Here is a 12,451-nt window from a genome sequence, read left to right as displayed (position 1 = left end):
TTTTTATGAAACAAACACTTTAAAGATCGAAAGAGGCTCAACGTCCTTTAACAGATATGACTTTTCTGTGGCTCTGTGTGTGATGTTGCGGCTACTGGCAGCCTAGTCCCTTTACAGAAAAGGTAACCTAGGGTTCCGAAAGGGCCTAGGTTAAAGTGGTATGTATTAACTCACCAGAAAGGAAATGCCGGGAACATACGGTCCAGTTAAACGTGAATTGGGGTAGTCCCACGGCAGACAACCACGCTATGTGACGTCTCTTTGTCAACGCGGCGAGCCAGTCACTTTCATTTGGCCGCCATGCAGGGATAGTGTAGAACCTAATTCCTACTTTCATGCTACCTTCATTACTGCGACAGTTTTTGACGCAACAATTGACCATAATGGCAGAATAACTGAGCTGAGAGCCAACAGCAGCTTAGCATGAAGCTAACAAAGAAAAACAACAACAAACACACTTAATTTATTTCCGGGTCAAAACATTTTGGCCCATGCGCGTTGCGAAAGTCTTCTTCTTTGTGAGTTTATGGCGGTTGGCATCTGTAGTTGCATAGCATTACCGCCCCCTTCTGTTTATCTCTGTACCTTTAATTACCGGTACATGCTATCCATAGACTGTTAAAGATTCTATCCCACAAACCAGTTTATTTTATTAATCTAAACAACACGTGCCTCTCTCATTATCCTCTGCTGCACTAATTCTCTTTTTAAAAGTGATCTGTAAGAGCCATTATGACCTAATGTTTTGCATTGTTTTCCTGATTGACAATGTCACTGCAGCTTGGTCAATGTCAAGGCCAGCCCAGGTATTTAACCAGGCTCCTGATCAGGCACAGGTGTTGCCAGTGGCAGACGACAGAGGCTAACAGTTTTCCACTGTGTTCAGGAGGGCTGGTCGCCTGTGTTTGTTACTGTTTCTTTCTTATTTTATCTGTATGTTGTATAGGAAAATGACTGCAGAAAATAAAGCAAAGTTAAACTCAACTGACATGTTTTGGAGATCAGTTTGTACTGGCACACGTAAGAACTTCCACCTGGCCGTCGGCAACCAGTAGTGCCATTAAATATAGGACTTTAGGCACTACATGATCTATTCAACTCCCACCTTCCCTAGCTCTCAGCTCTTCCATCATGCTCTCTCGACTCTTTCCCTTTGATATCGACTACAGTTGATTGATTGAATTGATTGACATTTTTATTTAGTATGGGTCAATACAAGTCAATACAAAAACTGCTACTTTGTGGTCGAAACCATGGCAAAACACTAAGACTTGTTTACAACAGGGTCCACAATGTTCAATTCATCAGAACATTTAAAGACGTACAAATTGATATAGCCTAGAGTGTAGGCTATATCAATTTGTACGTCTGTACAATCAGTGTAGGCCCTAGGCTACACTATGAAAAAACAGGAAATCATAAATAAAGTAAAAAATCACACCCGTGTGAAGTGAGTGGTGCAACTCCTCCTTGTCTATATTCACAGGCTTCTGTGTGCGGCCTAGAGGGCATCTGAGCATGTGCAACACCATGCATCTTACACCACTTATGGGAAACCGGGCCATTGTCTGTCCTGATGAAGGTCTAATCGACCGAAACGTTGGATGCTCTGAGTAATTTGGATGGAATATGGCCAGTGACCTTGTTGGGTTGCAGCAGGCAGGGACGGATTAATCCCAGGGAGGGCCCCGGGGCCCTTGCCTGTTTTGGGGGGGCCATAGCCTGCGGGTGCACAACATTTTGTTTAACACAATCAACAGCCAATGAAGGTCACCAGGAGCCCTTTTCAGGGCCTCAAACCCAGTACCGCGCAGTCCAGTTTCCCTGAAGGGTCCTTGAGGGCCAAGGGCCCCTGGGCCGCGGCCCCACCAGCCGAATGGCTAATTTGGCCCTGGCAGCATGGCACTCATTTTTTAAGTACACTGATATGCTCTACACCAAATGACCAGAGTGGGAGGGCAGTTTGTTAACCAGAGTTGTTGCTATGTTTGTAAAGAAGATGTTTAGGTATTGGCCACATTAAGCTTGTCAGTGATGAGAGCGTCTTAGAGTTCATAATAGCATGCTCCACAGATTCTCCCTCCTGGCAGTGATCACATAGATTGATCTGTATAGGGTATTTTCCCATCAACTTCAATGTCCTAATTTAATGCACTGTGTCCCAGTTTTAATCTTGTTATTATGACGTCCTCTCTCCTACTTATCGTTGCCTTTTGCCACCTTGTGGAGGATGTGTGTAACTGTCATTGCATAAAGATGATGGATGGATATAGTCAGTCAGGTGTCTTCTCTATTTCAAGGTCCAGAGTCTGGTTATAAAAGAAAGGAGGTTGCACAGTCACAGCCACGATGCAATAACCTTTATTTGAATACCAACGTTTCAACAAATAAAATACCTTCTTCAGGGTATGAATGAAGGTGGTCCAGTGAGGTCAGGTCCATTCATGCTGGGAAAGTAATTATTTCTGTATAACAGGAAAGGATCCGGTTCCCGAATAGTGGAAATAGCGTAGCTATGTGTGTCCCTGTCTGGCTGCCTGGGTCTGAGCACGGAAATAGTGTTATAGCATTTGTTCACCACCAAGTGTCTAACACACACACACACACACACACACACACACACACACACACACACACACACACACACACACACACACACACACACACACACACACACACACACACACACACACACACACACACACACACACACACACGCCAGGGAGGAGGGCTTGTACTTTTCCCTTTTTTACTTTCTTTAAATGCTGATTTCCTGTTTTTATAGAAGTGTATATTTGTATGTCTCTAAATGTTCTGATGAATTGAAAATGGTGGACCCTGTTGTTGTAAACGAGTGTGAGTGCTTAAAGGAGAATTCCATACTAAAAGGCTTTCTTACCTTTCTTTGTAGTTGTTACGTCCCCACCAAAGAGGTCCAGGTGTTTTTTTGTGCAAAAGCTCCTGATTGGCAATTTCCCCTACCATAAGCCCTAAATGAATTGCATTGAATTGAATGGGAATTGAATGGGGCTATGGGGTATACATCCTCTCTTCATATTGTAAATAATATCCCAAGCGGCACACTTTACTACTTCTTTCGATGGAAATAAGTGAACTAGCATAACACCCCATAGCCCCATTCAATTCCCATTCAATCCAATGCAATTCATTGAGGGCTTACGGTAGGGAAAATAGCCAATAAGGAGTTTTTTCACAAAAAAACACCTGGACCTCTTTGGTGGGGACGTAACGACTACAAAGAAAGGTAAGAAAGATAAGAAAGCATTCTAGCATAGAATTCTCCTTCAATCATACACACTCCACAGTAACAGTTTTTGTATTGACTTCGTTTGATGTACCCTGAATGTACCCTAAAAAATATCAATCAAAGGAACTAGCACTCTCCAAAACAAAATGTATGTTGTCTTCTTCAGTCAGCTCTTTTTGTGTCACATAGTCTAAAAAGGTTGTTTGAGAGGTCCTTGCCACCCCACACCAACACGATTCCCCTGTGTTTTGAAATTATAGACAGTGCATTCAGTAAATCACAGAGATGCATTCTGGCACACTGACTGTGTTGCTGCCGCTTGGAAAACTTGTATGTCCAAAACCTCTCCTTTTTTTATGATGTTATAAACATGTGAAAATAGCCTATCTACAAACGCATTGCATCGTGGGGCGTTTCAAGCTTGTAGATCTATTTTCACTACTTTTGTGCGACACTCTTGTCTTGTATGATGTAGGCAGGGTATTCATTTACAAAAAGAAAAATCACAGCCGTGTGAAGTGAGGGGCGCCTTATTGCTTCATTGTTGGGAATTTAGTCTTTGTGTAGGTCCCGAGAACCGAACTGGACAATTTGCTCGTCCACATATATGACGTCAATTCTCCATTCATTGTCAATGGGAAATTTATGTTTGTGTAGGACAAAAATACACACATACGTAATTTCTCCATTCACTGTCAATTGTGTTAGGACAAAAATCTATGCTATAGCTGAATACAGGAAGGGCTAGCGCCCCTCAAAAACAAACACTATATGGAGATACGAGGTTTCTGCCCAACAGCCACAGCTGGCAACTAATGTTGCTGCTGAACAGTGATCACATTTCATCTGTTGTGTCAACCCATTGATCTCGATGTACTCGGTGTTCAGAATGTTCTGTTCCAGTCAGAAAGACAATGAGCGGGGATAGACTATCTGCCCTTCAGGTCTCTCTCCCTCACAGGATGGGATGGGAAGTCTGTGATCCCATAATACTCACTTTGTGTTGTGTCATAATTAAGACTGACACAGTATCTGAAATGGCAGCGGAATAGAATCCCTTAATTCCCGTTTCTCAGTAAGAAGAAAGCCTATAAGAAAGAGATAGCTAGTGTAAGTGTAGTGTGCGGGCAGTGCGTGTGTGTGTCTGTGTGTGTGTGCGTGTGCGTTTTGTCTTCAATGTTTGTGTTTTTTTCCCCAGCTGAGGTCTCGTTTATCCTTTTATCTTTTTAACCCTGTACTGTTGTTGTATCTGTTATGTTTGTATGATGTATTCCCATGCTTTTGTTCTTGCTTAAATGTAAGTCGCTCTGGATTAAGAGCGTCTGCTAAATGCCTAAATTGTAAATTGTTTTGCTTTCTTTTTTTCTTTTTTTTTCTTAATAAAGTCTGTTCCTAGTGTTCCCATGTAAAGCGCTTTGGGTATTTAGAAAAGCGCTATATAAATTTGAGCTATTATTATTATTTATTATTATTAATGTTTGTTTACACAAACACAAAAAAATGGCCATTCATTATCAATGGCATTCAATGCCAGGACAATGTCCCAAAAAAGCTAGAAGCTTTAGCTTTTCTTGGTTCAACTCATTGGCAGTCTCTTTTTTTCCCAGTGCAAATGAAACTGGCCACCTGGACAATTGTGATGGAAAATAGTGGAATAAGCTTGGATCACCGGAGGCATCATTTCAGAAAAAAGGCAAAAGGTGGCAAAAACATTGAGATGCACTTTACAGTCAACGGCTGCAGTGGCACTGATCTCTAAAATGAGAAATTCATCCGCAACAAATAGGAGGTGGAGAAAATATAATGCATAAAGGAACAGCATTGGAAGGCATGAATTGCCATTCCCTGGGACGGTGTGGACGCCAAATGACAACCCCTGACAAGAACAGCACAGGGGCATGTGTTAGCACTTATCACACAAGACACACACACAGTCACACACACAGAGTTAACTGAGCGGCGCTTGGGGGTCCAGCTGTGAACGCAGCCCCGCCCATTCACCCCAAACTGCAGGGAGCGCGGGGAGGGCTGGTCTCGGACTGACACCACGGAAAGCCAATGAAGACCCTGGAAGCGTGAGTCACCCTTTCGGCTTTCCAATGGAAACGGGGCAAAAGGCGGACTACAGGAATCATACTTGGTTGAATGGCCATCATCAAACAGTAATGAGCAGTAAATAGCCTAAAGATGCCACGCGCTAAACACGACTTCAATCGGTAACTTAAGGAAGGAACGATAGATCGCCGGAGTAACATCGCGTTGGATATAAAACTACGAAACAGCGCTGATATCGCTGCGGATTTGCCCTGCTGCAGCTTGCATGCACGCACGGCCACTGGGCTGCTTGCTGCGAAGCAGCAAACGTGGAATCGATCATTTGGGATTTCGGTAGTGATGTGATAGACAGCTGTTGGATCACTAATTTGGCGCAGAGGCAGACGTTATATTAGCTGGCGATGCGATAAATAACACGTAATCTGTTGTGTTATTAAATTGCGCGGCTGTTGTTGGCTTGAGAAGTATGGTGGCTGAGTTTTTCCCTCGCTGGTCAGCGAGGGTCGTGATGATGATGATGATAATGAATGAGCTTTCCACAATGTGAGGAGGAGGATACCGTCCGTTACCACCGACAAGGCTGCAACGTGTGTGTGGCCAGTACAGGTGCAGCACGACTTGGAAGCCCCGCGCGTGAGACCCAGTGAACGGCTTTGAATGAAGCAAGCGGCAACATGGGATCGCTCAGCGTTTTTTCCATTTTCCTCAGTGAAACAGCATCACCCCGCTTACAAGGAGGAAACAGGAGGCGTGCATCATCATGCAGATATAACGGATTGGAAACGTAACGATGATGGTGCACTGTTGATAGCTTCATTCGGACTGTTTGAGTTGCGTAATGGTTTGGTTTCTTAATTCTTCCCCTCTGACAGGCTGCTATAACGGCTCTTTGGGGTTGTTATTAGGCCCAGTCAGTGATGATGAGAGAGTCCAAATCCACACGGATATCCAATGTTCCCTATCCTCTCGTGATGATTATTAATTGGTTCTCTTGTGACTTTTTGCGCATGTTCAATTGGTTTTATCCCCACTGGGCATTTATTTCACTCCAGAGAGAAGCTTAATTTGTGATCACTGCTAATTATAGTAATATTAGGATACGGATCAAACTTTTAAGACACTGAATCTCTGTTCAGTGGGAATTCATTCATAAACTGCGCACCCTATAGTTTCATCCTTTAGTGTATCTGCCATCATCACCCTCCCCATGAATTTCCCTCCGCGGATCTTATCTTATACTTGACTTTTTGGACTTTTGCACTAATCTAATAGGCTACTCGACTATGCGAATAGACATGGGTTCAAATACAGACAGACTACTACATAATTGGGACTATTAATTACCGATTCCATTTTATTGGAATACTTTTCAAAGTTATTTTTTCTTCTTTCTTTCTTTTTGTTTTGTTTTACAAGTTCAGTTTATCTCAGTTGTCTGGTGGCGGTGTTCTCTGCTTCCCAATATTATCCGTCATGTCGAGATCAAACAGTGTCAGCCCACCCGGAGTCGGCGGCGGTGCGCCTGCAGGGCTGAGAGGAGGAGGAGGAGGGACTGAGCACAGATCAGCTTGGGGAGAGTCCGAGTCGGTCGCCAACGGATGCCCATACTCGGCCAGATCTCCGCGCAACAACAAAACGAGGCTCGCGCGGTCCAGCAGCCGATGGAGGGACCAAGAGGATGACTTGGAGCGACCACGAGCAGCAGCAGCAGCGACGACGACAGTCAGCAGGGTCAGCTTCAGGTCCAGGGCAGCTTGGCAAGAGCATGGAGGAGAGGAAGGTCGAAACCACCACAACCACCGCCGGTCCCCGAGACTACCGCACGCAGACGGGGGGGAGGTGAGACCCAAGTCGGTGGAGCTGGGTCTGGAGGAGCGCAGACTAGGAGCGAGGACCGGCGAGGCGGAGGAGGAGGCCATGCCCGAGGTGAAGTGCTCCATGGTGGCGTGCTGCAACGGCGTCATGCGCATATTCAAGTCCAAGAAGTTCCCCTCGGAGAAGCTGGAGAGGCTCTACCAGCGCTACTTCTTCCGGCTCAACCAGAGCAGCCTGACCATGCTCATGGCCGTGCTGGTGCTGGTGTGCGCCGTGATGCTCGGCTTCCACTGCGGCGGCGGCGGCGGGAGCGGCGCCAGCGCCACCTTCGCCGCGGTGTTCTCCGCGGCCATCGTGCTCGTGCTGGTGCTCATGGTGGTGTGCAACAGGACGGGCTTCCACCAGGACCACATGTGGATCGTGTGCTACGTGGTCATCCTGGTGGTGCTCGTGGTGCAGGTGATCGGCGTGCTGCTCGTGCAGCCGCGCAGCGCCTCCGAGGGCATCTGGTGGACCGTGTTCTTCATCCACGTCATCTACACACTGCTGCCCGTCCGGATGCGCGCCGCGGTCATCACCGGAGTCATCCTCTCCGCCATCCACGTGACCATCTCCTGGATGCTGAACAGCATGGACAACTTCTTGTGGAAGCTGGTATGTATATTATGGCAATTTGCCTTTTTATTAATTAACCACCTAGATCTGCTATTTGATGCTGGGCTGCTATTTGATTTGGGCTAAGAAATGACCGTGTTCAGTAGGCACAAGTTTGCGTAATTACGCAGAAAGTGATATGACCCCTGCCCCCTGGCATCTGTTTAAGTTGTTAACGTTTGTTTGTTTGATTGATTGATTGATTGATTGATTGATTGGTGATGATTGGTAGTTGGTCTTTTTTGTCACTTGAATCTTTACATGAGATGTTAATAACAGCCAAACCACAATCAAACTGCATGGCACTTTGGCAAATATATAGGCCTACTATAACGTTGCAAAGGCCAATTCCTTTACAACACAGCTTCTATAATGAACGATATTAGCAGGGGTTCTGAGTGGGTCTTGTGACCATATCCAATAATCACTGAGGTAACATGACTGAAAATGAAACAAAAGCGTGATAGATTTGCACTTTTCTTCGTGGAAACTGCCTTGGTTGACTAGGCCTTATCACTATTCACTCCCCTTTCATGCATATTTGACTCATTATCCATGCAATTAATATAGGCCTAAAAGAGCTCACGTTGTCGAACAAGGCCTGACCAACCCGGCCTTTATATGCTTTGGTGTGGGTTTCACTTGTGTGGAAGTTATAGCATGGGAGCCTGTCGCCAGGCTGGACTTTAACTTTTCCTATGAATCTACCATGTGCATTGTAGGCCTAACTTGAAAGTTAACCTTGTGGACTATGTGGTTGAACCTGACAAATACATTGAATACATCTGTCTGCACTGTAAACAATGCGCTGAGTGACACTGAGTGCACATTTAATGTCTAATCTCATGTACTATACCTGCTGCTATGCGGACCTACCGAAGTGCTATCAACCATGTCTAACCTTAAATGCACTTCATGTCTATTAAATCCATTTTAGAGGGGTACCCCTTTTGGTGTTTGAAGCATTGTGTTATGCTTTAGCTGTTGAAAAATAGCAGATCTACAAGCTCATTGCGGGGCACCAAGTGCCGCGCTATGAACTTGTAGCTCTGCTATTTTTGAAAAATCGTGAAAATGTGGCACAAATCTTTGAATATATTCTTTCAGAGCGAACGTTTTTAAAGGTATATTCAGTGATTTCACTCAAAAAACCTTAGGTTTCGTTTTTGGCTAACGAAACCTAAGGTTTTCTGACCCCCAGGGGTTAACTGGGGACAGGGAGGAACTCCTTATATGGCCAGCACACTCTATAGTAGGGAGGATTATCACAACAAAACAAAAAAATAAGTGATATTTGAATTAAGTGAAATCACTGAATATACCTTTAACTCAAATCTTTGCTTCTGGGGGGTCCCTGGAACAACATATTTTCAGATGGGGGTCTGCGACCAAATACAGATAATTCTGGGGGTCCTTGACATGAAAAAGGTTGAGAACCACTGACGTAGAAACATGAGGTTTTTCAGAAAACTGTCAGGATTTAGAAAGCATTTGTAGAATCGTCCTCAGGTCTAAATGGGTTAACTCATGTACTTTTGTATGTAGCGTACTAGCTGGATTATGCTATGCCATGTGTATGTGATATTTTCGATTTCTCAGCTTTTTTTTCCTCCTAGCTCCCCCTGCCTCCCCCCTCTTCTTTTTCTTTATTTCTTCCTGAAAACAACGAAATGATGGAGCTTCCCAAAAACAAATATCCCCCCCCACTCTTCTGTAAACCTGTGGTGTGACAATACAGTGGATTCTGTGATTCTGAGGCCTTTCCGTCACCAAATAAAATGGTTCAAACTAAGCGACCAGTAGAGCCTTTGACCCTCCACGTGTAAATACCCCCATGTGACCTGTACGTGTAAGCCTATAACACCACCAATACCATTCACAAAATTGAAAGACTCCTATTGATACATACAATCTAGTAGCAACTCGTAAATCCCTAAAATCTATCCATACATTGCTCCTATAGCCAGGGACGAAAGTTTACGTTAATCCCAAAATCTATACAGTCGTTTTACTCAACAAATTGTTATTGTGCTTTTGGAAATGATTTAGGCTTTATTTTTATGGGGACTTTTATTAAGTTTCAATGCTAATGTTCCAGGAGAATATGTTGCGCCTACATGTTCCTAGTAAAACCTTAAAGCCTCTGGTAGTATTTTTACAACTTAAATTGAGCTTTTCAGCTAGAGCTCATGGGAGCTCTATAAACATATTAAACATGCATTCACATGTATTTTTTGCCGTTATATTTAAGTGCAGTGCATGTATACACTATAAAAACAGGAAATCATCATATAAAGAAAGTAAATCAGACCAGTCTGAAGTGAGTGGTGCTGTATTTGTACTTGTACTGTACTGTACTGTACTGTACTGTACTGTACTGTACTGTACTGTACTGTACTGTACTGTACTGTACTGTACAATCCCTCCTCCTGTGTGTGTGTGTGTGTGTGTGTGTGTGTGTGTGTGTGTGTGTGTGTGTGTGTGTGTGTGTGTGTGTGTGTGTGTGTGTGTGTGTGTGTGTGTGTGTGTGTGTGTGTGTGTGTGCGTGCGCATGTGTGTTCTAAAATGAGACATTGCAGGCTCTCTCTCTGACTGATGTTCTCTGTCCTCTCACACCATTCTTCTCTGTAACCCCCCCCCCCCTCTGCAAAGTTCACTGAAGTCTCTACAACTTCAGTGTTTGCGCCCATTAAGTGTCTAGTAGTAGCCCGGAGAATGGAAATGGCAACATCAGTCCACAAGTACGCTGAAATAAAATATTCTTTTCAAATAAACTAATATTCACTATTCCACACTGCCACTATACACACTACTACACCATTCCCAACTGACTAGTACTCAGAATCCTGTTTGTTATCAGGCTCTGTAGTGCTTTTCATGAGCCCTGATTCATATTCATAACACTGTAGCACAAGGGTTTTAGAACGATACATGACAGCACACTCAGGAATAAGTTAATTTAATAATATTCTTTGTGAGGTGTTCATCTAGTTATTGATCATCATCAATGGACTGCTATTACACCTTTAAAAAGTCCAGTTCTACAGTCCAGAGTCAGACCCCAACTTATTTAGGAAATTACATCCCTTGATAGCAGCTGTGTGTGGGAAAGAGATGCTGTGTTTGTTAGTCTTTCATCACTACGCTGTTGTTTCTTTAGCCTATCAGAGCTCCTGCTGTTTGCTCAAGTCCCAGACAGTTACTGAGTTAGACCGCTGTGTTTATATGAGATCCCGAGATGATGCTTTGATGCACAAGTGCTCCCAAGAATCCCCCAATTCAGGGAAATATTCAGGGAAAACAAGCTTCAGATCATGTTCAAATCATGTACACAACATCCATGGATCACATCCTCAGAGAAGGAATTATGTTTCTCGGCTCTTTGATCTTCTAATCTATGCTGTGTCCCCGACGTTAACCAAGGAGATACCAGTAAGTTAGTGGTATGAAGTGATTGTCTGTCTGTCTGTCTGTCTGTCTGTAGACAGTCAGTCAGTCAGTCAGTCAGTCAGTCAGTCAGTCAGTCTGCCTGCCTGCCAGCCTCCAAATCCAAAATTGCTTGCCCGCTTACTCTTAAATCTGTCTTACAGTTCCAGGACATATAGAATCTGCATGGTCTCAAAATGTGTTGTATTTGCTATTCCCACTGTTTATTTTGCACTGTGCATTAGATTAGGCTACCTTCGTAACTTAGTTTTTCCGTGTTCTTTGTTTAAAAGAAAGTGCTTTGCAGGTAACGCTATTATTAACATGGCAGTGTGACTGAAAGATGATCCTAACCATAACCCTATATTATGACATGGGGCTCCAAGTCATGTCTTATTCCAGAAGGCACAGAGAGGAGTTGTCTATCACGGTGATAGACAGCGTTCGTCTTTTAACCCCTGCCATCTTGTCTACACAGATTATAGCTCATGGGGAGGGCCCTTACAGGGACATTTTATTTTAAGAGGATTTAGCCCCCCCCCTGAAAAATGGAGTAAATCTTTTCACTTCGCAGTGCCCTCCGCCTGACCTTTCTCACCTGCCTTTCTGCTGTGGCTGAAAGGAGAGCTCTAGTCCCTAGAGTAGACACTGGGCATTGCCGTGCGGGTTGTGATATACAGCACAAACGGTACATATGTAGCACTCTGCCATTTCAGCCTTAAGCTCGATTCACACTTCATCGCACGCCGGGGTCGTCGTGTCGTGAAAAGCAGACCTACAAGCTCGCTATGTATGTCACTAACGCAACGTATTGTGACTTGGTGAGCTTGTTGGTCTGCTGTCCTAGTCGGCCGTTGCCATTCTCAGTCAAGAAGACGGAGTATAAACTAGATAAAGTTCCAAACGGTGCACAGGTCTGCACCAGCATAGGAGCGGTTTTCCAAAAATGTCAAGTGGCAATTCTTCCTCAGCCTAGTGGGAATATGCGTGCACACTGCACTTGGACACTGCATTCATGATTTGCGGCATTTTGTACGAAACAGGCCACTGCTGAAAACTTTGGAAGCCATGGAATATGAGAAATCAAACAGACCGGCATTGATCACATGACTATAGAGATCATGTGTAGTTGTATACCGATTATCGTGAAATTAGGATAAAATCAATTTGGATAATATAAAAAAAGTCCTGGTGGCGCTGTAAAGAGCAGATATGAAAAATACAGGGCAAAGG

General features: G+C 44.2%; 1 protein-coding gene across 1 annotated transcript in view; it reads left to right on the top strand.

The window, feature by feature from the left end:
- The first annotated feature begins 6,768 nt into the window (after positions 1-6,768).
- Positions 6,769-12,451, top strand: part of adcy5 (adenylate cyclase 5) — a 113,400-nt gene continuing 107,717 nt past the window's right edge. The window contains exon 1 of the mRNA XM_083776081.1: positions 6,769-7,792. Coding sequence (XP_083632207.1) covers positions 6,797-7,792 — 996 coding nt within the window. The 5' untranslated portion in view covers positions 6,769-6,796. The remainder of the gene's footprint in view (positions 7,793-12,451) is intronic.

The sequence above is a fragment of the Protomyctophum parallelum genome, assembly GCF_964188405.1.
Source record: "Protomyctophum parallelum genome assembly, chromosome: 11".
In the NCBI taxonomy this organism is placed as follows: Eukaryota; Metazoa; Chordata; class Actinopteri; order Myctophiformes; family Myctophidae; genus Protomyctophum; species Protomyctophum parallelum.
This window is presented reverse-complemented; position numbering and strand designations above follow the sequence as displayed.